Raw genomic sequence first — 27,097 nt, 5'->3', positions numbered from 1 at the left:
ATGATGTCAAAAGGTCCGCAGACTCTAACCCCCTAAAACCCTCTGCCACCTACTCAGGGGAAGTCCCCAGGGTTAGGGAGAGCTGGAGAACTCTAAGGACCTTAATACTCAAGTCTGACTTCCTCTACCAGAAGAAAGACACTGTGCCAGTGACTGGCTCACGCCCCTTTCTTCTCTGGGAGCAATTCATTCACTCATTAACACACATTTATTAAGCTCCTGCTGAAGGCAGGCCACTATTCTAAGCACCAGGGACATGACGACAGGCCATTCCACTGACACTTGCTCTCTGGGGAGAACAATGCAAGGGGACAGAGGCACGAGTGCCCTACAGGTAGCACAGGTGTGATTTCACAAAGTGACCCATTTCCATCCTGATCTCTATTAATCCTGCCCCATATTTCTGGTTTGGGAAACGTGTTCAAGGAAAAGGAAGGTCTAATTCCCCTCAATCCTAACATCAACTGAAGATGTATTTTTCCAAACCTTCTTTCTTTCCTTCTGTTCTTCGCCCTTCTCCTCTCCCCTCCTCCCTGCTCCCTCCCACCCTCCCTCCTCCTTTTCCTTCCAGAATGTTGATGGAGCTGTGAGCCCAGGAGAAACAGCTCCTTTACACCTTTTTGAGGAAGGTGAGGCATGGTTTCTCACCACTGCACACAGGAGGATTTGCTGGGCAGCCAAGAGAGGAAATGAATGCAGGAGAGGCATGTTGGGAGCTGGTGATGAACGTGAAAGGGGGGGGGGCAGTTCCAAGTGGAGTGACACAGCTCACAGCTCTTGTTGTGACCTCCTAGCTACACACAGCCCCTTGCTGTGTGTGTCTCTGACACAGAGAGAACAAGTCACTCCCAGTCCGTCAGTGACCACCATCAGCATCCCTACCCCCACCCGCTATGAACAAGGCTGTGTGAAATGAAAGGAACGTCCTACCAACAAGAACCTCGGATGACCCTCAAATGTGGGACAAGGGTTGTCCTGTAATCTCAACTGTAAAAATTTGCACCACAGAAGACCATTTCCTCCATTTACACAATCACTGATGGTCGGGTTTGCACTCAAAAACAAAGTGCATCTGGGATTAACATCTAAACCTAGAAGGTGCCAATAAATAGACGATGGTGGACAATGGGGGCTATTCAGGAAGCAGTTTATTTGGCTATTTTTTTCTTAGACTCCACTGCAAAACAAAGCCAGATTTGTATCTGCAGAACATTCTTATAGCAACTGGAAGAAATTATCCCTTGACGAAGCTGTTGGAAAAATCAACTGCAAGAATAGCAGCCGGCCTTTCCCCTGGTCATCAAAAGATCTTTGCTATCCAAAGAGTCTTTTAAAAAAAAAAAAAGCGCCCAGAAGAGATCCCTATGTAAAAATAAGGCAGTTTCCTATGCTATAACAAAGGCAGAGGTATCAGAAGGAGAAACAACAGTTTCATACAAGAGAAAAAAACTTTTAGAAATTTTTTAAATAGGCAAAAAAAAAAAAAAAATTGAACTGCTACTGTAAAGTTGATCGATCTGATCAAAAATAGTGTTGTTGCTCTAAATGCAGAGTAATATCCGCTTTCCAGGAGCTTAGGTGTAAATTTCATAAAACAACACATTAAATTAAAGGTGCTTCATTTTCGAGTCCTCATTGCAAAGCGCCAGTGTAAGACATGATTCCTCTCTCACCTTCATGAAAATGAACTTGTCCCTGTCATTAATATTTTACTGGTAATTTGGTTGGCTTGTCCATGCTCTCTCTCCTTCATTTGTCCCACTGATTTATTCCAGGGGTGCTCCAATGGGGTGTCCCACAGGGTAGGTGGTCCCACCTGTCCTCACTGTCAGAGAGTAGAGCAGGTATCTTGAGAGCAGAGGTAATAAAGGTGTTTGCTGGGAAGGAGAACCCCCATATTCCCTATGTGCCTGTCCCTTGGGGAGACACCTGGGAGCCATCCTTCCCCCACCTCTCCTGCCATCATCACCAGGAGCAGGCAACTTTAGTCCTTCCACTGCTATCACATGCTGTCACTACTCTGCAGGATCTCAGCCCTCCTCACCTGTCCCCTGGATTGTGGCAAACACCTCCAACCACCATTTGTCCATGTTACAAGTCTGCCTACAGCACTTGCTGGCTTAAAACCACTGGGCTCCCCCCCACCCCCCGAAGGTTCAAGTTTGAGCCTGTAGCTCAACCTGCAGCACCCCCCCCCCATCCATCTCACCCCCCAGGGAATGGCCTCATTCTACCTCTCTAGCTTCATTTAGGTTCCTGCCACTGTCCACCTGGTGCCTTCTGCCCCAGTAATACCACTGCTGGTATTCTCATGCAGCCCATGCATTCCTGCCCCAGCCCCCTCCCCTGGCATGCCCCTCCTGCATGTGGAGTGCTGTTCGAGGGCATGGGTAAAAAGGGAAGTAGGAGCTGAAACCCAGCCCATGTTCTGCCTCCCAAGCCACACACCTGAGGGGCTATGTCTTCATGGATGGACTCCCTTCTTAATTTGCACAAAGGCTCTGTATGGCTTAGCAGGGGTCCTATCTCTATGGGCTTGCCACATCACATCATAATTATCCACATGTTCATCTATCCCCACCCCTTCATCAAACAAAGCAGTCTCTCCCCACGCTGGTGCCCAACACAATGCCTGGAACATGTGGATGTCAAAAACCGTTGACGTCATGGGTTGGGTGAATGGGAGCGAGACTGTGGCTGAACAAAAAGAGCAGGGAGATAAACCCTCAGAGCCTGTCTTGCTACAGAGGCTCGGAAGAGCCCAAGAGCTAACCCAGAGCCTTACAGCCAGGGGGAATGTTCAAGGGGCTGGGCGGGGGGATGCCTGCCTGTTCTCACACCCACAAAGACCAACAGAATGGAGTTCAAAATGGCTCCTCTTAGGGACAAAGAAGGGATATGATTTGGTTCACTCTGAGGATGTAGCAACCACAGGCAAGTGATGCAGCAACACCTCGTCACCCAGGGGGCAGGAGTTCAGAAAGGCCATGAGGGCTGCAGGAGTCAGCAGCGAACGCACAGAAACACCCAAAGATGTAAGCAGAACTCGTGGAATGTTGCTCAGAGCACTGAACCAATGCCATAGGCTAGGGGGCGTGGAGGAAGGCACTAAATAAGTGACTTCCAACCTGATTAGGAAACCAAAGGGTGAGGGGAACATAGGAAAAGCCAGTCTGACCTATGAGAAGAAAACTCCAGAAGGCAGTAGGGGGTCAAAATTATGTCCAGCCAGACGATGGAGACGCTGTGTCTCCATGGGCTGGATCCAGTTGGCTGGGAGGAGCCCTTAGCTTCTGGAACCACTGGTACCACACCCAAAGGGCTGGTGGCTGACATGAGGAGGACATCATGAGGACATTCCCAGCTCCGGGAAATCACCTCTTTTCCAGGTAAATTTGCATAGTTAGGAGGAAGTGTCCTAAGGTGGCATTGCCCAAAAATTCAGCTACAGGGTTTTGAGGCTTCGAGGACACAGGGATCAGTGTGACCCAGGGCAGAGGTAGGGGGTATCAGCTGAGCCCCACTTTGGGGAATAAGGAATAAGGAAAGGAGCAGCCAGAGTTAGGACTTTGGCTTATTGCTTCTAGATCCACTGACAATGGCCAAGACTGAGAACTTGGGGAGGATCCCACTCCCAGCCCTGACCCCCATGTCACCCAGAGGAAAGTCCTAAAAACCACACCAACTGCAGACTGCCTTGGAGGAAGCTCAGACTGCTGGAACCAGGAGGGGAGAGGAGTGGCATCCATGTGAGGGTGTGGCCGCCTGGTTACTGGAGGGAAAAGCCAGGTTACTGAACCTGAAGTCGGAGGCAAGAAAGGGAGAAAACACAGAGCCAGCAAGGTCTGTGGAAGGAACTCCAGGGCTTATGTTCTGGAACGTCTCCGAAAATGTAGGGAAATTTGGAACAAAATGCTAAATGAAACTTTCAAAAATGAGTCATTTGTGAATTGCAGCGGTTCTCCAGGCAGGGTGTTGGCATCAGGACTCTGCAAGCAGAGGGACCGGGGACAGCCGCACTTTGAAACAGCTCCCTCAATCTCCCAGCTGTTATCCCAACAGCAGCTACAGAAAGGAAAGCCTGTCAGCCCTTTGGGGGTGAGGGGTGGCCCAGAGACCAAGTGCACAGGAGGGAAGTAGCAGCTTTAGAGAAGGAAGAAGGGCACCGAGGGGTATATTACACACACACACACACACACACACACACACACACACACACACACTTCACAGTGGCCCTGCTGATCACCAGACCAACATGCTCTGGCCCATGTTTAGAATGAACTGTCTGGTGGGGACCTCGGCTGCACAACCACACAATTGTAGGGGGGCTCCCCGGCCTTCCTTGTCATACAGAATCAAAGGAAGGCTTCACATCCTCAGACTGAGTACGGTTTCTGACCACCCAGCCTCTCCCCAGCCGGCCAGCCATTCGCCACGTGGGACAGGAACACCTTCACTGTTCCGAGTATGTCTAACTAACATTCAGAAGCGAATTTAAAGTCATCTTTTATTGGACTAAGGAGGACCACCTGGTGGACTGAATTCAAAGGTGCTATAGTCTCCGTCTTTCTGTCGACATGATTGCTGGAAATTTGCTGAAGGACCAGTACTTTAAAAGTCCAAGATACTGAATCTGGATCAAGCAGCCACTCCCCCAGGGCATCGCAAGATTTCTAGTTTCAGAATGGAGACATATCTTTCACTGATTTCCCACTTTCAGTAATTGTGAGCCAACAATCAGGGAGAATTCATTATTCTATTACTCCTTACCGTAGGGTGAAGTGGTCTTCAACCCTGATGGAAAATGTCAGAATTTATCAGGAAGACGCTACTTACAGAGATGAAAGTCTGCCTTCCACAGTGGTGCATTAAGAGGAGCAACTGACCTGGAGCCAGAGGAATCTGAACTGAATCCAGCTACCCTACCTGGGTCATCCTGGGCCTGTGCCCCCATGTGTAAAATAGGAAATGGTAACGATAACATTGGCCTCACAGGCTGATGTCAAGTTAAGATGAGATCATGTAGGTAGGGAGCCTAATCCAGACCCCAGAACATATTTGATACTCAATTAATAGGAGATACTCAATGAACATAAGATAATTCTGCTATACCTTAAGTCTAACATTTGTTACACTGTAAACACCACTAGCTGAACCCGAATTTGCCTTGACACTGCCAAATGTAGGCTTAAAAATCTTGGGTGCAAAACAGTTAAAGATGGAGTCTTTGGCCTGCTGTACTAAAAACAGCGTTGTGTTTGGACACACACATCGTAATGACACTCCCAAGAAATGCCTTCTTCTCTCTCAGGGTCCAGCGTGAGAGGCTGGCATGTATAAGGACATAAGTTGATTCCATAAGCAGGTTTGGCCGGTTTCTCAGCTATGGCTGACACCTGTGACCCAGTGTCACTCTGAGCCACCTGCAGAGCTGGTCTCGGGACCAGAAAGTTTCAGGTGCTCTGAGGCAGGCCTAAGGAGCTGGAGGCAACTTGTTGACCAAAAAAACCAACCCAAAGCAGTGTGGCTAATAGAGGTGCACATAGACCCCGCTCTGAAAGACGCCACCCAGGGTGGCTTCTGAGGTCTCCAGGTCCTCTGGGAGGGAGATTATTTTTTAAATGGAGCAGAGTGGAAAAACAGAGGGAAAGGTGACAGTTGTCTGGGTTTTCCCCACAGACGGTGGAGTAGAGAAGGCCTGGAGCTGAACTGGGAATGGGACTTTAGGACACTCCCTGGAAGGGACGGACTGGAGCCAGGGGTGACCTGAGGTCCCCTCTCCCTTCCTAAAAGCAACGGGCAATGGTGTTGAAACTCAACAGCAGAGACGTTCCAGAGCATGCAAGAAGGCAGGCCCACACAGTGGCTGGTATCTGCCCAAGCAGCTGGTCTCAGTTATTCAGACATGGACACGCTTCCATTTCAGTTGGCATAAACCTCTGCCCTGAGGCCACCCCCCTGCTCCCCACCACTCTGGCTGCCATGATCCCTCCTCCAGGAACCCCTCACCCTATTTGATATACAGAGATGCAGACACAGGGTTAACTTCTGTTGCCGGAGGCCTCCAGGACTTTCTGATGGGTCAGGGCTGGTTGTGAAATCGCCTAAACATTACCTCTGACATTGGCCCCAACTCCAAAAGGGTGTTTATTGACCTGAATCATCTCCAGGGGGTAGAGGCAGAGTAGGTAGGCCGGTGGCCTTCCCATCACAGTTCTCTTCCAAATCCCAGGGCCCAACTGCCTCAACCACCCACCCCACCTTCTTATTGCCATCGGCGGCCACCACAGTGCAGACACTGATTTCCCAGAGACAGCTCAGTTTAAGCTACTGGGGGCTTGCCACATCTAAGTGGAGCAAAAGCAATGGAACCGAGAGACCTCCCCACAAGGTGACGTCAGCGTGGAGACTGAAAACCACTCACAGCCCAGGAAGGGCAGCCGGTTGGCCATTCCCAACCCACTCACCCACCGCCCTGCGCCGCCTCCTTTGGAGACCAAAGGTCCTCTTTATTTCGTTGACTTCCAACTAGGACAGCCTCCCCACTCAACCGAGGAAAGCCCCCAAAGCCTAGGACTTGGACAATAAAAATGCCTACTTTCAATTCTTTGTCCTCTTTTTGTATATCGATCAAATAATGCCCCATATACCACACAGTTCTCAGAAGTTAAACCAAGAACACGCAACTGTACAGCCAAATAAGTCAGAGTGGAGAGTAAGTCAGAATGGAGAATTAATGACGATGCTTGACAACTCTCTCTCTCTTTCTCTCTCTCCTCTCTCTCTCCTCACCCCCTTCCTCCCTCCCTCCTTCCCTCTCTTCTCCTCTGTCTCCATCTGACACATATGCGAGACACACGCTCTCTTCTGGAGGATATCTTTAAGAAAGATATTGCCAGAACTGGTAGGAACTATTAACAGCCCATTACGATAGGCAGTTTGTACAGCTGCCCTGAAGCTATGATTTTAAACCAGGTCTTTAAAAGTCCACATCTCTGTGTTTTTAACGTGCAGCTACCTGGATTATATACACCTTGTTGAAAAACAGGAGAAATGCTATAGCTGTGCTAGGGTTGGGTGATTACTGAGACACAAAGAGAGCTATAATCTACATCACACCGTGTGCCCTGGGAGACAAGAGGCCTGGGAGACAGGTAAAACATCCATGGAACAGGAGACGCTCACTCGTCACTAGGCCAAATGGTTACCACCAATAATTCCGTTCCCCGAATAACATAAACAAGCAGGGCTTTCCCTGTTTCGTACAAGAGAAGGGGAGCAGCAGGCGACCAGCTGTCTTATGGTGTATAGTCCCAACGCCTTTTCTAACAGCAAGACAAATCCTTGATGGAAAATGTACAAAGTAATTGAGCTGGCAAGAAATCAGAAGGAAATACCCAGACCCCTTTCTCCCTAGTTATACACGTAGGACACCTCTAAAGCTCATAATCAAACAGGAAGACAGAACAAAGGTTATTATATATACAGTTTTGATGTTCTTATCTGCTTAGGTGGCTTTCTGGAGTTGTCAGCGTTGATTTCAAAGGAATGCCCTTGCAACAGGAAATCAAGTCCAGTACAAAAAATAAAGTCATGTGGAATTTTTGAAAACTGCCATACGGTAGAATCCGTATCCTGGTTGTTATAATGAAAATAGAACTCCTGCTTCTTAATTTAAAAAAAAAAAAAAATGACAAAGTCTAAATCTCATCTTTGTGGGCGCTGCTGTGCCTGACGTTAAAACGTATGTGAAGTAGGTCATGAAGAAAGCAGTCCCGAAGGGTATGCTACAGGAAGAAGGGCAGAGGCCAGCGTGAATGGAGCCAAGTGCGTCTGGAGCAGCATTCGGCAGGGGGGGAGGGGGGGACTTACTTGGGTGTGCCCGTAGGTTTCCAGTACCTGCAGAAGAGGTACTGTCCATCGGCATTGACCAGGTGAGGCAGGTCCTGGTATGGAACGCTCTGTGGGGTCTGCCTGGGAGAACTTTCCTCCGGCATTCTGAAAGGATCTCCAAGTCCTTGAAAGAAAAGAAGACATATTCCGAAGTCAGAAATACGGCAAAACCACACAGAGATGGGGAGCAAAGCCTCGTTCGGTGTCAGAAACATTTTAAGCAGTTTAAAAGGACCCCCTCCATTTCAAAGACTTAAAAAAAAACCAAAAACATATTTCTTGCAGTCTCTCCAAGACTGAAAAATCCCATTTGTTCTTAAGAAAATGCTCACTTTATTTTTTAAGTGCCTCATTACAGCTTTCCCCCCCCCCTTCCCATCTGTGTTTATTTTAAATCATTTCAGGAAACTTCATCTTAAAGACTATTTTAGCTGTAATCAAGTGGAAATTATACTCAGCTCTGTGGGTATAAAGACGCAGCTGCAAGAAGACCCAGCTATCTTAAAATCCCCAAGGAAGTTTCAAAGGGGCACAATAATGAGGTGGATGATAACTCCAATTAATGCCTCCTGTGTCTGAAATTCCAAAGATTCCATGACAAACCTGTTTCCATCATGTCCTGGCTTTTGCATTCCACAACCACGACAGCATGGAGAATCAGAGCCAGGCAAATAAGGGCTGTTCCCTCATCTCGGCGGTCACAGGGCGGCATTCAAGCAGTTCCCCAGCCCCTGTCCCCCACCCCGCGCCCTGCCCCCAGAGCCAGTCTTGAGGGCTTTCGGGGTGCTGAGCCCGGGAGCCTGCTTCCAGCTCGCACTGGAAGCTCTCCGGGGCTCCCCCTCCGTCCCCAGGGGCGGGGAACAGGCGCGCGCGACGCCCCACTACTAGTTCAGGTCATCACTTTTCGTACACAAATCCATGGAGGGGTTCGGAGAGGAGAGGGGCTCGCGAGCCCGGCACCCCCTGCCCCGGAAACTGGGAAACCAGCTCCGCTCACACCGAGGCACCTCGCACACGCACAAATGCGGGTCCCCGAGGCAAAGTCACCCCCGAGGCTCCCGACAAACTTTGCTTCCTGCCTGTCTCCGACAGCGCAGGGAACGGAGCCCCGCAGCTGTCACTGGAAAAGCCACGGGAAAAACCGGGAGACTTCGCCGGGCGTGTGCACGGGGCCGGAGGGGACCGGGAAAATGGAGTTGACGGGGACAAGTTGATTTGGGGGCTGGTGCGAGGGAGCAGGGGAGGGCGCGCGCACACACGCGCACACACAGACACGCGCGCACACACTCGTGCACAGACGCGCGCGCACCAGGGGCGCGGGAGCCCACGCCGAGCATGCCGGGGACCCCCAAGGCTGCTCCCCACCGGTGGGGACTGCACTCGCAGGCTGGGGCGGGGGCCGGGAGGCAGTTACCGGGGCCACGAGCGCCGCTGTCGCGTTCCCCGAGCGCCGCGGGTCCTCGTCTGCGGCGGGCCAGAGCCGGGCCGAGCTGCGCGCCGCCGGCTCCGCGGCGACAGGGCGCGGCGTCTGCGCTGCCACTTTATCCCCGGGCCCGCTCGGCGGCGGGGGCGGCCCGAGGTGGGTGGGGACGCGCGGGACCGGCGGGCGGTGCGGGGAGGCGGCGCCCGGGGCCCACGTGTGCCCGGCCCGCGGGGAGGAGCGGGGGCGCAGCCCGCGGACCCGGCCACGCGCTCCTCCCCTCCCAGCCTCGGGGGAGGCCGCGCCCCGGGGTGGCCGCCCGGGGGCCGTCACGAGGCCTGGAACCCAGCCGGGCTCTCCCGAGTGTCAGCACGGGAGGGCTCGCCACACCCACGCGCAACACACCTCGCGCACACAGACCCGCATAGGGACACACACGGACACCACACAATCTGCAAATGCACACGGACCGCATGCGTGCACAGACCCACACACAGATAGTACACGTGCAGACACAGGGACACATGCGGATACATGTAGACACTACATGTGCACAAGGACACACGCCACACATGCAGGCATGCACATAGACTTCCCCACAGATACACACGCATGGACACGTACAGACACACAAAAAATATACCACACACATACAGATACTCGGTACACAAAGGCAGACACATGACATCCACAGAGACACAAACTCACATAGACACACACAGAAAGAAACAGACACACACACGCAGAGACACACATAGACATCAAGTATACACACATGACATGCACATATGGGCAGACACTCATATACAGACACATTCACACCCGCACAGAGATGCACATGATCAGACACCCACATAGAAAGTGGGTTGGGGGTGCACAAACCCCCAGGAGGTAGGGTAAAGGCAGACTAGTGTAGGCCTTCTCCCTCTACCCCTATACCCAGCAACCGTCCCTACGTTCTAGGAGACCGGCCCCCAAACGAAATCTCGGGTGGATCTACACAGGCCAGGGGAAGGTCTGAACACTATCCAGGACAACTAGCAATGTAGATTGTGGGGATGCAGGAACCAGTGTTGGATTTAGGGTCCAGACCACCTGCAGCAGCTCCTCCATTTGTCCTGTGAGCCTTAATCTCCTCACCTGTAGCCTGGGTGCAACCATACCTGTGTCCCCAAGGAGTGTGACCAAGGTCCCCAGCTCACACTGACTTCAGGTGGCCTTTTCACCTTTTCTTCTTTCATAAATAACTTTATCCCATTGCAATGTGGAAAAGAACTGCTGTACTCCAGAAGCTGGTGTCTCAATGTCACATTGTCTGTGTGCAGGAGGCCCAGGCTGCTTAGAGCCTGTGATCTAACTTAAGAAGTAAAACAATAGCCTTTGAGAAGCTATGGGCTGTAAGTGCTGCCAAGCTCAGCCAGCCCTCTGGCCTCAAGCAGTTCACCAACCAGGCCTGGGACAGAGAAAGGTAGCTAAATGCAGCTTTACAATATCCATGCGAGGCAGCAATTGGGGCAGGGAGCTGGGGGCTGGCTTTCAAGCTGGCCATGCTAAATACACTGTATTTACTTGGATGGTAATTTGTTCAAGGTGGGGGCAGGGCGGCAGCTGGGGATCTAATGGATGCTATGGCGGGGGGGGGGGGGGGGCCAAAGCGCACCTTGTACACAGCTGTGGTTTCAGTGTTTTCCAGCTCCAATATTCCAACATTTTAAATAGACAATGTGAAAGGCTTGAGGACAGATTTTGCTGAAGTTGTCAGCAGAGCCTCAGTAGAAATGGTGGTAGAGAATTGGAAGCTCTGCGTCCTTGGTTACCGACATAGATGAGAGCATGGTGTGTGGTCAGCAGGTTGGGAAACCATGAGTTAAGACATTGAGACTGTGCTGTTCTGTACCTGGCTTTTTTTTTTCAATTAAACTTTTTATTTTGAGATACAGGTAGATCTGCATGCAGTTGTTAACAAATAATCCAGAGAAATTCTGTGTACCCTTTACCCAGTTTCCCCCAATCTTACAAAACTGTAGGATGATACCACAACCAGGATATTGACATTGATACAGTCTAGATGCAGAACATTCCATCACCACAAAGATCCCTTGTGTTGCCCTTCTGTAGCCACATCTACTTCCTTCCCACCCCCATTCCCTTCATAACCCCTGCCAAGCATTAATTAGTTCTCCATTTATAAAATTTTCTCATTTCAAGAGTGTTCTATAAAGTCACACAGTATATGACCTTTGAGGATTCACCTTTTCATTCAGCATCTCCAGGAGGTGTGTGTAGCATTCTGTGGTGTGGACGTACCACACAGTTTGTTGAGGGACTTCTGGGTCATTACCAGCTTGGGGCTGTCACAAATAAAAATGCTTTTGGCACTCCTGTAGAACTTTTTGTGTGAACACGAGTCCTCATTTCTCTGGGATAAATTCCCAGAAGGGCAATTGCTGGGCTATAAGGAAATTACATGTTGTTTAAGAGCCCGCCCAAAAGTGTTCTAGAGTGGCGATACCATTTCACATTCCTGATGTGAGAGGTCTAGGTTCTCAGCGACCTTGTCAGCATCTAGTGTTGTCAATATATGTATTTTTATTTTAGCCTTTTCCTCCTCACCATCTTTTCTCCTCTCCCTTTGGGACTCAGATGATATAGTATTAGATCTTTCGTTATAGTCCTATAGGTCTCTGAGGCTCTCTTCAGTTGTTTTCCAGTCTATGTTCCCTCTGTTGTTCAGACTGGGTAATTTCCAGTGCCCTGTCTTCCAGTTCACTGCTTCTTTCTTCTTCTCCATTCTGCCTCTGAACCCATCCTCTGAGCTTTTTGACCCCAGTATTAAACTTTTCAGTTCTACAATTTCCATTTGGAAATTCTAATGAAGATTAGATCTTCTCTTCCTAGGCTGAGAATCTCTAGTTTTCATTAGTTTCAGCCATGTTTGTACTTGCTCCTTGAAGCACTTTTATCATGGCTGCTTTAAAACCTCTGTTCTTTCAGTTGGCATCTATTGATTGTCTTTTTTCGTTCAATTTCAGATCTCTCTGGTTCTTGGTGAGATATGTGATTTTCTACAGAAACCAGATGATCTTGTATTACGTTGTGAGACTCTGGATCTTATTTAAAGCTTCTGTCTTAGCTGATCCTCTCTGACACTGCTGTGGGCCAGGGGACAGGCAGGTGGCCATGTGGCCTCATTACTCCCAGGTGGAGCTAAACACACAGGTTGCCCACTCAGTCTTGGTGGGTGTGGGTGTGGGTGTGGGTGTGGGCCACTTTTTTCTTCTGTGTTGTCTGACTAGTGTAGAAAGGCCAACGTCTGAAACTTTTATGGCTTATTTAGTTTTCTCTCTCCTGGTCCTTGGGCTGGAAAGGGCAGGCTTTGGTTAAGTATCATTTGGTCTGTGCCTTTGGCATTTTTGGGTTGCTGGCTTCTCTAGCTGCAAGACTGGAATATCTGAGACAAACCAAAAACTCAGGAACTTGCCACCATGTCATTCCTTGGCTCCTGAGGTCTCTAGTTGGTCTGCCTATTTTCTCCCCTTTCAGAGCCTCTTTCAGTTCGGTTTACATATGATGTCCAGGGTTTTTAGTGGGATTTACCTGGAGGAATAGGAAAAAACACACCTCCTGTGCCATTGCAGATGCAGATGTCCTGTATCTGGCTATATATTTCAGCAATTCCTACCAACCCACGCGCCCAGAAAGACCTCAGAACCCAGTCTCTCTAGACTGGACTGCTCTAGAGACAGTCACCTCCCAGAAAAGTGCCAGTTGGCAGGATATGCCCCTACTGCCTGGGATGAAAAAGCAGGCCAGCAATTCAAGTAAAAGCAGCATCTTTCTGCTCCCACTAGTGTCTTGTGTGGCCTTCCAGAGATGCTCTGAGGTTTGAGCTGAGTGGAACATGCTGGAAATATCTGTGGGGAGGAAGGCAGTAAGAGCAAACTAGGAGACGTTAAGAAAGCCAGGAGTGTCTCTTATTAGAAATGTTGGTATGTGTGAATTAACTTCTGCTTTTTTGCAATCCTAGGAATGTGGGTGGTGGTATATTTCAACTACAAATCACTCCTGGATGGAGAGAAGTGGAGCTTGGGAGTGGAGATGGTAATTAGAGTGAATAACGAAAGATGTGAGACTTTGTACAAACTTAAAGGAAAATGAACTTGAGCAAAAATACGTAAACTCTGAAATATGCTCCACGGACTAGCTGTGTGACTTCTGGTGACTGACTTTGCCTCGCTGAGACTGCCTCCCCACCTGAAACAGGGTGATACGAATACCCACTCCGGGCCTTGGCCACAGTCAGTTCAGATCGTGTCTGTGCCGCACTCAGCACAGGGCCTGGTGGGCAGCCAGCTTGCGCTAAATCAAGAGTGGCAGCGTGTGGCCCAAGAAAAAGTACTTTTTCATCTGAACAAAAATTTTAATGTGAATTTTTAAAATTGGTAATGTCACACGCAAATCCAGATTCCCAGCTTCTCTTGAAGAGCAGAGAGATGCGGGCACAAGGGGCCAGAGTGTTGGATGTGTTGAGCATGAGGTGCCTGTAGGGGAGGCTGGATTTGTAGGTCTAGAAGTGAAGACAAAGGTCAGGCCAGAGATGTGGGAGTTGGCCTAGAAACGATCCCTGCATCTGTGGAATACAGTACACTCACCTCCGGAGAATAAGCAGGTGAAGGTATGACTTGGCATCCCACGCACTGCATTTAGTCTGCGGGAGTTTGAGCTTGGCCAATGCTGAGCTTTCAAAATATTTGAATTAGTGGCCAGCTTTTAAAAACCAGGACATTTCACATGATAGTGCTGGTCCCTGGGTTTCCTCTGAAAGGCAAAAAGCCTGTCAACACGGGGCCACATTTGTGCCTGGCAGTGGTCAGCAGCGTGGTTGGATGGAACCTGTCCTCTTTGGGTGACACATGCATCTGCCCGTCTGCCAGCCCTACTGCTGAGCCCACCTAAAGAAAAGCTAACTCTCCAAATTCATTCTATGAGGCCAGCATTACCGTGCAACTAAAACTAGATAAAGACATTACAAAAAAGAGAACTATAGGCCAATAACTCTGATGAACATAGATGTAAAACTCCTCAACAGAATATTAGCAAACTGAATCCAACAATACATGAAAAAAAAATCATTCACCACGATCTGGGATTTATTCCTGGGATGTAATGGTGGTTCAATATTCACAAATCAATCAACGTGATACACCACATTAATAAAAGAAAGGATTAAAAACCGTATGATGACTTTAATCAATACAGAAAAAGCATTTGACAAAGTACAACATACATTCATGATAAAAACCTTTGACAAATAGGTTTAGAGGGAACATACCTCAACATAATAGAGGCCATACATACATGAAAAACCCACAACTAACATCATACTCCATTATGAAAAACTGAGAGCTTTCCCTCTAAGGTCAGGAAGAAGACAGGGATGTCTACTCTCACCACTTTTATTCAACATAGTACTGGAAGTCCTAGCCACAGCAATGAGACAAGAAAAAGGAATAAAAGGTATCGAAATTGGCAAGGAAGAAGTAAAACTTTCACTATTTGCAGATGACATGATACTATGTATTAAAAAAACCTAAAAACTTTGCCCAAAAACTATTAGAATTTAAGGTCATGGGATACAAAATCAATGCCCAGAAATCCATCGTATTTCTATACACTAATAATGAAGCAACAGAAAGAGAACTTAAGAAAGCAATCTCATTTACAATTGTACCCAAAATAATAAAATACCTAGGAACAAACTTAACTAAGAAGGTGAAAGACCTGTGTCTGAAAAGTATAAAACATTAACAAAAGAAATTGAAGATGACACAGAGAAATGGAAAGATATCCCATGCTCATGGATTGGAAGAACAAATATCATTAAAATGTGTATACTACTCAAAGCAATCTACAGATTTAATGCAATCCCTATCAAAATATCAACAGCATTTTTCATGAAACTAGAACAAATAATCCTAAAATTTGCATGGAATCACAAAAGACCCCAAAGAGCCAAAACAATCTTGAAAAAGAGAAAGCTGGAGGCCTCACAATTCCAGATGTCAAGTTATACTACAAAGCTGTAGTAATCAAAACAGTATGGTACTGTCACAACAGTAGACACATATATCAATAGAACAGGATAGAGAGCTCAGAAACAAACCACACAACTAACATCATACTCAGTTATGAAAAGCTGAGAGCTTTCCCTCTAGGGTCAGGAATAAGACAGGGATGCCCACTCTCCCCTCTTTTATTCAATATAGCTCAGAAACAAACCTACAATTTTATGGTCAATTAATCTTCAAAAAAAAAAGGCAAGAATATGCAGTGAGGAACAGACAGTCTCTTCAACAAATGGTGTTGGGAAAGCCAGGCAGCTACATGCAAAAGAATGAAACTGTACCACTTTCTTACATCATATACAAAAGTAAAGTCAAAATGGATTTAAGTACCTAAATGTGAGACCTGAAACCATAAAAATCCTTGAAGAGAGCACAAGTAGTAATTTCTCTGACATCAACCATACCAACATTTTTCCAGATAGGTCTCCCGAGGCAAGGGAAATAAAAGTAAAAATAAACTATTGGGGCTACATCACAATAAAAAGCTTCTGCACAGTGCAGGAAATAATTAACAAAACTAAAAGACAACCTATGGGATGGGAGGAGATATCTGCAAATGACATAACTGATAAAGGGTTAGTAGCCAATATGTAAGGAACTTACACAACTCGACAGCCCCCAAAGCAAATAATCTGATTAAAATGGGCAAAAGACATAAACAGACATTTCTCCAAAGAGGACATCCAGGTGGCCAACAGACACATGAGAAGATGCTCAATATCACTCACCATCAGGGAAATGCAAATCAAAATGACAATGAGATATCACCTCATATCTGTCAGAGTGGCTAAAATCAAAAGCACAAAGAAACAGCAAGTGCTGGCAAGGATGTAGAGGAAAAGGAACTTTTGGGCATTATTGGTGGAAATTCAAACCAAGGCAATCACTGTGGAAAACACTATGGAGGCCTGAATGGTTCAGTTAGTTGAGCTTCGGACTCTTGATTTTGGCTCAGGTCATGGTCCCTTGGTCCCATGGTCATGGGATTGAGCCCTGTCTTGGGCTTGTGCTGAGTGTATAGCCTATTAAGATTCTCTCTCTTTCTCTCTCTTCCTCTGCCCACCCCCTCCGCTCTCTCTAAAAATGATTTTTTAAAAAAGTTAAAAATAGATCCTGTAATCACACTACTGGATGTTTACCCGAAGAATACAAAAACACTAATTCAGAAGAATACACTCACCCCTCTGTTTATAGCAGCATTATTTACAATAGCCAAGATATGGAAGCAGCCCAAGTATCCATCAACTGATGAATGGATAAAGAAGATGTGATATATACATATGATATACGTATACATTACTCAGCCATGAAAAAGAATGAAATCTTGCCATTTGCAATGGCATGGATGGAGCTAGAGAGTATAATGCTAAGTGAAGTAAGTCAGTAAGAGAAAGACAAATACCCATACAATTTCACTCATATGTAGAATTTAAGAAACAAAACAAATGAGGAAAGGGGAGAAAGAGAGAGAGGCAAACCAAGAAACAGACTCTTAACTACAAAGAAGAAAGTGATGGTTACCGGAGGGAAGAGGGGTCAGGAGATGGGTTAAACAGGTGATGGGGATTAAGGAGGGCACTTGTGAGGAGCACTGGGTGATGTATGAAAGTGTTGAATCACTATATGGTACACTTGACTTGAAACCAATATAATACTGTAGGTTAACTATCTTGGAATTAAAATTCTTAATTTAAAAAAATTTTTTTAATGTTTATTGATTTTTGAGAGAGAGAGAGAGAGCGAGCATGAGCAGGGGAGGGGCAGAGAGAGAGGGAGACACAGAATCTGAAGCAGGCTCCAGGTTCTGAGTCGTCAGCACACAGCCCGATGCAGGGCTTGAACCCAAGAACCGCAAGATCATGACCTGAGCCAAAGTCAGATGCTTAACCGACTAAGTCACCCACCCATGGTTTACATTCTTTATGCCTCTGTAAAAGGAGGATCATTAAGAATCCTATTGAGGAGGGCACCTGTTGGGATGAGCACTGGGTGTTGTATGGAAACCAATCTGACAATAAATTTCATATTAAAAAAAAGAATCCTATCTAGCTCATGCAACTGCCTGGGATAGGACAGGTTAATTGCTTAGCATGAATGTCTGGCATAGGAGGGCAGGGTGCCACGTAGTGTCACCATTATTAAGTTAAGGGAACATATGCATGTTTGAAAAGTTCTGATGAGGGGCGCCTGGGCGGCTCAGTCGGTTAAGCGTCTGACTTCGGCTCAGGTCACAATCTCGTGATTTGTGAGTTTGAGACCCATGCCGGGCTCTGTGCTGACAGCTGGAGCCTGGAGCCTGCTTCAGATTCTGTGTCTCCCTCTCCCTCTGCCCCTTCCCTGCTCATGCTCTGACTCTCTTTGTCTTTCAATAATAAAGAAACATTAAAGAAAAAAAAAAAAAAAAGAAAAGTTCCAGTGAGAAGTTCCAATGAGAACCAGAGTTAACAGTGAATTATGAGTCTCCTTCCCACTCCTGCACCCTTGTTTCTGTCCCCAGAGGCAAACACCTCTGCAGGTTATTGCGTGGCTTACTGGAAATGCTCGGAGGTCTAAGGAGCGTGGAACATGCCAGAAATACCTGTGAGAGAGAAACTAAGACACTGGGGTATCAGAAGGGAGTCACTGCATTTCTGGTGGCTCCATCGTGCTGGGCTTCTTGAAGAGGCGGGACCAAACTGTTGAGTGGGTGTTAAGGACAGGGCTTGAGAACCATTTCTTCGGGGGAGGGAGGAGATCTGTTGCTTCAGTGACCCCAGTAAATGTCCTTTTGCATTGTGACTTTGTGCAAGTTTGCACTGCCTCTAGGTAGACAGTGTCAGAATGGAGTTAGATTCTGTGACTCAGCTGGTGTCACAGAATTGTTTCATGCGGGGAAAACCCCACCTGTCTGGTGACCAGGAGTGTCAGAAGGGAAGTGTTCTGTGTGAAAGGAGACACTCCTGGAGAGAAGAACTGGGTTTTTCCCTACTCAGGAGGACTACTGGGTTTTTCCAGTACAAAAAGAAAGGAAAAAAGAAACACTTTGTACCATACACAATCCCTACAAAAAAAGGACAGAACCAACAAAGTCACGTACCCAATGCTATAACAGAGAGGTCAATAAGTATTCTTAATATTGCTGGGAAAATGTGTGTTGATTCTGTTGCTCTTATTGAAATGGTTGTAAAAATTTCCCCCAAAATCATTTCTGCCTTGGCCCCTTTCCCTACTTTCCCCACAAAATGTTAAGCTCCTTCTACATAAATTCTTCCTATTTAGGTTTAGAGATTTAGGGCCAGTGATGCCCATGGTTAGGAAAGGCACCTGGGTGGCTCAGTCATTTAAGCATCTGACTCTTTTTTTTTTTTTTTTTTTTTTTTTTTTTTCAACGTTTTAAGCATCTGACTCTTGATTTCAGCTCAGGTCATGATGTCACAGTTTGTGGGTTCGAGCCCCACATTGGGCTCTGTGCTGACGGCTCAGAGCCTGGAGCCTACTTTGGATTCTGTGTCATCCTCTCTCTGCCCCTCCCCCACTCTCACTCTGTCTCTCTCAAAATTAAACATTAAAAAAAGTTAAAAAAGAATCATGCAGGAAAAACAAAACAGGGAATTTTTCATCCTTTTAGTGTGGTTCCCACAGAAGTTGCACTAATCGGACCCAAAATAGGGAGGTAATTGAATAGGTGCCTTGCCAACACTGCCACCGACGTCACAGCAACCCCGCGAGAGGGCTCTAACGCGGAATTTGGCAGCTCGAGAAACTGCCCAAGTGGCAGAGCCAGACTCGACCTGATCCGCCCACGTCCTGTATTTGGTCCTTTGCTGCAGGCTGGCGTGTGGACCCAGGCTAATGGGGAAAATGCATGCAGGTGTTCAACATGCAGGGTATTAAATAACAGCTTCAGGGTGAGAGTCCCTCTTTGCTCTCATCTTTCTGATGATGAGTAACAAGCAGTCTTCATTAGGTTTTCCTGTGTCTGTAACATTCCGTTTGTGCATCTCCCTTTTTAACCACTTGGCTTTGTTATAATTCATTTTATCTATTGGGTTACCTTAAATGTGTGGCAAGTGTTCATTTTCTATTTAGAGAAACCTTTTATGTTTATTTATTTTTGAGACAGAAACAGAACACAAGTGGGGGAGGGGCAAAGAGAGAGGGAGACACAGAGTGGGAAGCAGGCTCCAGGCTCTAAGCTGTCGGCACAGAGTCCCGTGCGGGGCTCAAACCCAGCAACTGTGAGATCATAACCTGAGCCGAAGTCAGATGCTTAGCTGACTGAGCCACCCAGGCGCCCCTAATGAAACCTTTTAAAAATAAATGGAGTTTGAGGCGCCTGGGTGGCTCAGTCGGTTAAGCAGCCAAATCTTGATTTTGGCTCAGATCACAATCTCACGGTTCAAGAACAGTGAGTTCAAGCCTCCAGCTGGGGTCTATGCTGACAGCGTGGAGCCTGCTTGAGATTCTCTCTCTTCCTCTCTCTCTCTCTCTCTCTCTCTCTCTCTCTCTGCCCCTCCCCCACTCACACTCTGTCTCCCCCAACATACATAAACTTAAAACAAAAATAAAAATAAATGGAGTTTAAAACATGGTTCTTGATTTAAAGAAAGATATTAAGTAAATTACAGAGCACGTGGGACAAAGATAATGCAAAGTCAGAATGTCAGTGGTAGCCACAACTGAGATTGGGGACTCAGGGTGAAATGCTGGTAGGAGAGCAGGGTGTGGGCCTGGCCCCTCCCACTCTCCTGCTCCGTCTCTAACCTGCATTTCTGGGTTCCAGCTCCTTCCACACCAGTCTGCCACTGCACTTCTGGTCCTCAGCTTTCTGTGGGTCAGGATAGGATTGGCCCAGATGGTCTCCAGGGGTCTTTTCCAGCTCTCAGAAACATTCTGCGGATGGCTATTTTTGCTATGTATTTAAGCACCAGCACCAGCCCTACTGGGAAAGGCCATTAAGCACAATCAAACCTACCGAGATGAAAATACTGGTTCCCACCCACCCACCACCTTCTTTAAATGCATTTGGCAAGTCCGGAAAGCCAGCAATTAGTAATCTGGCCCAATCACTATAACGAGATCTGCACTCAGCGGTAAAGGAGAAATTCCTGCACTGACTAATCTGGTTAATGGACCAGTTAAAAGTTATACATGCTGAAAAATATTCCTTTGGGGTCATTAGAAGCGCAAATAAAATGGACCCCTGCTAGCAAGTAACAGCAGCAGGTCACATGTGTGTATTTTCCTTTGTTTTTCGCAAAATAAAAAAATAAAAAAATTTTTAAAAATCCTGACTTCTTTTGAAATAGATGCGACTAAGCTAATGCTAAGTTTTAGTCTTTGAAGGCAAATGAGGTAGTGGTTATGATTAGGCAGGGAAAGTCCAGGGATGGGTTGAGTAGCTCTGCAGAAACTGTTACATATGTATAGATATTTCCAGATAATCTAGGCAGGTCAGGGCAGGGAAGGAACACACCACACCGAACACACCACACCGCACAGTTTTTCTACCGCACAGTTTTTCTAAACAATAGCACTTTTTCTCCTGGGCTGTTTTTAATTGGCTGGTTTTGGTCAAACAGGCCACTTGGCATGCCTGTTAAAGGCACAGACCTCAGGGTCTGACTCAGGTCTTGGACTTAAAACCTGTGTGACCTTGGGCAAGTTACTTAGCCTGGCTGTGCTTCCATTTCCTTCTCAGTAAAATGGACGTAATAATAGAAGCTGCTTCACAGAATTGTAAGGATGAAATAAATGAACACATTAAAGTACTTAGGACAGTGCTCGGCAGGGGTGCCTGGGTGGCTCAGTCAGTCAAGCAGCTAAGCTAAGCGCAGAATCTTGATGATCTCACAGTTTGTGGAATAGAGCCCCATGTTGGGCTCTGTGCAGAGCCTGCTTGGGATTCTCTCTCTCCCTCTTTCTGTCTCTCTCTCTCTGCCCCTCCCACGTGTGCTGTCTCAAAGTAAATAAACATTAAAAAAAAAGAACAATGCTTGGCATATAGTAAATGCTTAATGTATGAGCTATATTAGTAGTAATAGCAGTAGAATATAGCCTCAACTCTCCAAGTTGCCTTTGTAAATACCATACACTGAGAATCTGCCTTCGAAATCATGTTACCTTCTACAATATTAAATCTACATTTCAGTGTACGTCAAGGAAAATTGGCAAGCCTTGGGTAGGATTTTACTGCTGGAAGATGTCCTAGATAGCATGGCATCTAAAGCCATCATTTTATAGGTAAAGCAGCTAAGACCAGAGAGGTAAGGGGACTTGCCCAAGGTTGTACAGCACGTTGGTGACCAGATCTGAATTAGAAAAAGAGTCCCGGGCCCCACCTTTTGCATCTCCTGGAACTATTTACATCATCTCCTTTCATTCCTAACAGGTTCTTAGTGTTCCTACTATGAAAAGCAGCCGGAAACCAGGAATACCTTGGGGTCTCTCACCCACACCCTGCCACACACCTGTGTCAGATTTCTCGCTCATTTGTTCGTTTGTTGCCCACCAGGCATTATTTACTACTTTCTACCAACAGCTATATTTCCTTTAAAGGAAGCCTCCACCACTATTGTGAATTCTTGGGGCAACTGTCAGTCGAGGTGCCCCCATCACTCTTGCCAACCAGGGCCCACGGAAGCCACTGCACTGTCCCTGACTAGATCTTGAGCAGAGTGATGTTAGACGGGAGGCCCAGGCAGAGCGCACTCATTCTCGGGCTTTCTGGGCAAGGCAAGGTAATTGGGTATACCTGCTGCACGTCCTGGTCCTCATTTGTTGTTTCTAAGCCTGGTCTTCTAGTCTCTAGTGTGTTCTATGAGCAGCCCAACAGACCTCTGATAAAGTCCCCTTGGCCTTGCATCGGCCAGATTTGATTTCTGTTGCTTGCCATCAAAGAACCTCAGCAGATACAACTTGACTTGTTGACTTACCCTTTCAGAGCCCCTGGGAACTGGCAAGTGGAAGGAATGTTGGAGACATGGGGAGCGGGAAGTGCAGGGTATGCTGTTGAGGTGTCTGGGGAGAAGGAAAAGAGCTGAAGAGACTGAGAACTAAGGAGTCTCTTCAGATCGGCATGGAGAAGGCCCAGCGGCTGGAAGACTGGGAAACAGGAATTCTGTCAAGCGGAGAAGTTGGCCTATTGAAGTCCCCAAGAGTGGGGTGGGTGAGTGGTATGGTGTAGCTGACAGCGGGGAAACAGGAAAACAGACAATGGAGAGAGGGAAACTTCCCAGGACTCCTTCCTCCCTTAGGGAACAGCCACAGCAAAACAACAGGGAGCCCTTAAAAGTGAATCAAAAAATGGTTTTAAGGACAGCCTTGACAGTGGAAGTCAGTGTTCACTTGTTCTTTCTCTCCTTCATTGAACTCAGATTTCCTAAGCAGCTGCTACATGCCAGACACTGCACTGGATGCTGGGGTACGGAGCTAGAGCCGCCATCTCGCCCCTCGGGTGACTTGCAGTCTAATGAGCAAGAGGGACAAGGAAGCTACAATCACAGCGGAGGAGGTAAGCACCCCAAGGGAGGTGTGTGTGCGGACGGACCACAAAGGATCAACCAATGGCTCACACGCATGTGATGGCAACGTTCATCTTCAACAGCCAGAGGAGGATGTGTGAAGAGTCCAGGACAGTTCCAAGCGTGTGACCTGTCTTCTCTCAAACATGGGCTCTTGTCCTATTCCAGGCTTTGGCACGGAGGAAAGGAACATGAGTAGGCCAACTTGGGCTTTGCTCTGGTTCCTGAAGTCCCGATGGTTTACCAACCAGGCCCCCTAGGGACGTGCACAGGAACCCCTTAGTTCCTTACTACCGGAGGATGGTCTGCGGACCAGCAGCACTGACGTGCCCTAGGAGCCTGTTAGAAATAGGGAATTCCAGACCCACAAACCACAGTCTGCATTTTAACAAGATTCCTAGGTGGTTCATAAGCATGTTCACTTTTGAGAAGGGTTAGTCTAGTCAAACCCTTAGGTGAAACACTGAGATGTTCATTTAAGGATAGGTTGTTTAGAAGGACTCGGGTCAGGAACCGAGCCATGTCAGCCAGAAATAGGGTGCAACCAGTGTCCTTGTGACTAGTGGGGACAATGGCAGAGGGGTGAGGGAGGGCAGGAAGACTCAGTCAAGGCACGTCCCTGTGGGTTATATATATCAGAGAGTCATTCGATTAAGATGCAGAAAGCCAGTTCCATCTAAATTTCAGGTCAGCAGTGATTTTCAGGATTAGTACATCCCATGCAATATTTGACACATAGTTACACTAAAAAGCTATTCATTGTTTCTTCTAAATTCAAGTGTAACTAAGCATCCTGTGCTTTTATTTACCAAATCTGGCAACCCTAGTCTACCAGGCCCCAAGTGTTAGCTCTCAACACCTACAGGGGCTTCAAACTATTAAAACAAAGGGATTAAGAGGACCCAAAAGGACAGAATGAATGACTAAAATTTAGAGATGTGTATATAATTAATTATAATATTTTCAACCCAGATATGAATGTAGTTGAATCACTAGCTTCTTTTCATAAAAGAGTAGGAGCCATTGATGGGAGAGGGGTTAGTAAATGGTATTGGCAAAATAATGCTGGATCTCTACCTACCGTCACATAGACTATAGGTAGTCTATAAAGTGAGTATCTCAAAAGTGAGATAGACTTTAAAAATGAATAGAAGAAAATGGAGGAGAATATCTTTGCTACCCAGGTGAAGGAAGGGATGCTTTCAATTACATTTTAAAAACACAAAGTATAAACGGATTTGATTACATCAAAATTCAGGATTTTCTTCCAGCCAGGGAATCCTAGGACAAATAGGGGAAAACAAAGAAAAGGCGAAAATATTTGCCAAGACAAATTAGGGATTCATTTATAAAAGTTACATGGAACTCTTGCAAGTCAACAAGAAAAACCGAACTGCCCTCATTTTTAATAAATGGGCAAAGAATAGGAACGGAATTTCTAGAAACAGAATCTCAAAAAGCTAACAAGCACATCGAAGAGATGCTCCAAATCATCAGTCGTCCGAGAATTGCACAGTTTGATAACATCAGCACTTCATTAGCCTGGCATCAAGTAAAAGCCGAGCCACGGGATGTGGTGGCAGGGATAGGACGGAGCTGGGGGAAAGCTTCTGCCTGGCTGGGTGGGAGTGGACTGACACTCTCAGGGAAGCACATGCCCCCCATGGCCAGCCTCTCACATTCCAGTTCTCACACAGGTCCAGAGGGGGAAGCACGATCCTTTGTGAAGGGCTGTCCAGGTATGTGGAGTGGCCACCGCTGTGGCCACGGACATACCTCGGAAAGTCACGCAGAGTTCCAAGCAATGGTCAGACACACCCAAAGTGATAGGATGGATGTTACACGGAGCACTTGGGGAACAAAGTGAACAACAACGAAATCTAGAACACGCTTCCGCTGATATGTGTTTGAAAACACAGACACCCCACAGAAAACATATTTTTAAAACATGAACTATAAACGGAAAAGAAGGGCTATATTTGCTTGGAAGGAGAACTGGGAGATACAGAGAATGATAAGTGAAAAACAGTACTAAAAAGTAATAACTAAATGGCAAACAATAAAATAAGAAGAAGAAAAATGTACATAACATAAAAGAAGAAAGAACCAACCGTGATAAAGTAGTGTGAAATAAGGGGATGATTGGCTCAGGCCCGTGCACCTCAAGTTCAAAACTAAACACGTCAATCTATAAACAAGTAACGACAAGTGTCTACAGTCACTGTCCTCGTCCCCTTTGGGGCTCACTCTGAGGTTCTCACTTCTCCCCAGGAGTCGGAGTGCCGGCCTCCTGGGCCTGGTGCTTGGCTCTGCTCAGCCTCGAGGTCTGCTCCCCTAGGCTGCTGCACCTTTTTCGGATGTGTGTCTCTGCAGTTTGAGAGTTCATGCCCTGCTTCCTCTGGTCCGAGGCTCTGGTCCTTCCCTTGGTCTCAGGGGGGAAATGCATTCGCACACAGGGTGGTGCTTGGCCCAGCCCCACTCTGACTCATGACCTGAGCCGCTCACATTCTGGGTCTTAATCAATGGGTTTTGAATGGAGAAACAGAGTGCCACCAAAGCTCTCCTCCTTCCCTGACATCCTCCGCAACCTTGGGTGGGGGAGGGAGTCTCGGCATCTCTATTGGAAAATGTTCCTTAGATATTTAAATTTTTTTAATGTTTATTCATTTTGAGAGAGAGAGAGAGAGAGAGAGAAACAGAGTATGAGTGGGGGGGGGAAGGGGCAGAGAGAGAGGGAGACACAGAAACCAAAGCAGGCTCCAGGCTCTTAGCTACGATGCGGGGCTCGAAACCACGAACCCATGAGATCATGATCTGAAGCTGAAGTCAGATATTCAACCGACCGAGCCACCCAGGTGCCCCTCAAAATATTCCTTAGGTGGCTCTCAGGAACCTTGCAGGTTGCAAACTACTGATGTTAAAAAAAAAAATCCATTAGATAGCAGGAAATAAAATTAGCATATAGAAATCAGTAGCCTTTAAATACATATACATATGTATCTATATTTATATACATAAAATAATCAGAGAATATTAAGGAAGAGAAAATTCCCTTTACAATAACAATGAGGAGGGTAAAATATTTAGGAATATACTTAAAAAATATGCAAAACTCGTATCACCTTTGAAAGACAGGGCAGGGGCGCCTGGGTGGCGCAGTCGGTTAAGCGTCCGACTTCAGCCAGGTCACGATCTCGCGGTCCGTGGGTTCGAGCCCCGCGTCGGGCTCTGGGCTGATGATGGCCCAGAGCCTGGAGCCTGCTTCCGATTCTGTGTCTCCCTCTCTCTCTGCCCCTCCCCCGTTCATGCTCTGTCTCTCTCTGTCCCAAAAATAAATAAACGTTGAAAAAAAAAAAAAAAAAAGAAAGAAAGACAGGGCAAAATGTGAACAAGTGAAAAGACATTCCTTGTTCCTGGATAGGATGACAGCATCATAAAGATGCCAGTTTTCCTTAAATTAATTTATGAAGTTTAAACACTCCCAACAAAAATAGCAACCAGCTTCTTTGTGGAGTTAGACAATAGATACTAAAGCTCTTCATTTAAAAAATGCAAGACTAGCATTGAATGTCTGAGAGGCAAGAATGTCTTACCAGATGTTAAAGCATACCTTTTTAGATCGTGTGGTACTGGCACATAAAAAGACCAGCAGACCAGTGGGAAAGAACAGAAAGTCCAAAAATAGACCCAGCCACATAGAGGAAGGAATCTGGCATCTGATAAAGGTGGCCTCTCAAATCGCTGGGGCTTTTTAGCAAACAGCCCTGGACAACTTAGTTAGCTGTTTGGGAAAAGGTAACACAGTTCACACCTTACTCAAGAGCAAATTCCAAAGGGATCAGGGATCCAGACATGAAAAAAGGAAACCACACAGCTATGGGAAAACCACTGGTATTAAGGGCTTCTCAGGTCCCTCCCGATTGTCACCTGCTGGGATTTCAACTCCCCAGCGAATTAACTTAGGGCAGAGTGTTCCCCTAAGAACAAATACATCCTATGGCTTTCAAGCCACCTCCAACTCATCTACCTGCACAGCTGGGACAATGCCGTGATGTACACAATGTATTCAAGCCATATTTGTGGTGAAGATTGCCAGCACTCGTGGGCACACTACTAGACTACGCTTCCCACACACCCTTGTAGCTTTGGGATCTCCT

The 27,097-nt window shown here is 46.9% G+C and overlaps 1 protein-coding gene across 6 annotated transcripts in view; it reads right to left on the bottom strand.

Moving 5' to 3' along the window:
- The window catches only part of MGLL (monoglyceride lipase), a 250,014-nt gene that overhangs the window by 110,619 nt on the left and 112,298 nt on the right, over nt 1-27,097 (bottom strand). The window contains exons 1-2 of one of the 6 annotated variants that reach the window (XM_030307545.1): nt 20,182-20,202; nt 7,873-8,017 (exon numbers count right to left, since the gene is read on the bottom strand). In XM_030307545.1, the coding sequence (XP_030163405.1) occupies nt 7,873-8,017; nt 20,182-20,187 (151 nt within the window). In that variant the 5' untranslated portion in view covers nt 20,188-20,202. Of the gene's footprint in view, nt 1-7,872; nt 8,018-8,496; nt 8,633-9,307; nt 9,397-20,181; nt 20,203-27,097 lie in introns of those variants that run through there. The other 5 variants (XM_030307546.1, XM_030307543.1, XM_030307542.1 and 2 more) reach the window with 5 other exon arrangements.

The sequence above is a fragment of the Lynx canadensis genome, chromosome A2 (assembly GCF_007474595.2).
Source record: "Lynx canadensis isolate LIC74 chromosome A2, mLynCan4.pri.v2, whole genome shotgun sequence".
Taxonomy (NCBI): Eukaryota; Metazoa; Chordata; class Mammalia; order Carnivora; family Felidae; genus Lynx; species Lynx canadensis.
The sequence above is the reverse complement of the archived record's forward strand: the minus strand, read 5'-3'. Positions and strand labels throughout refer to the sequence as shown.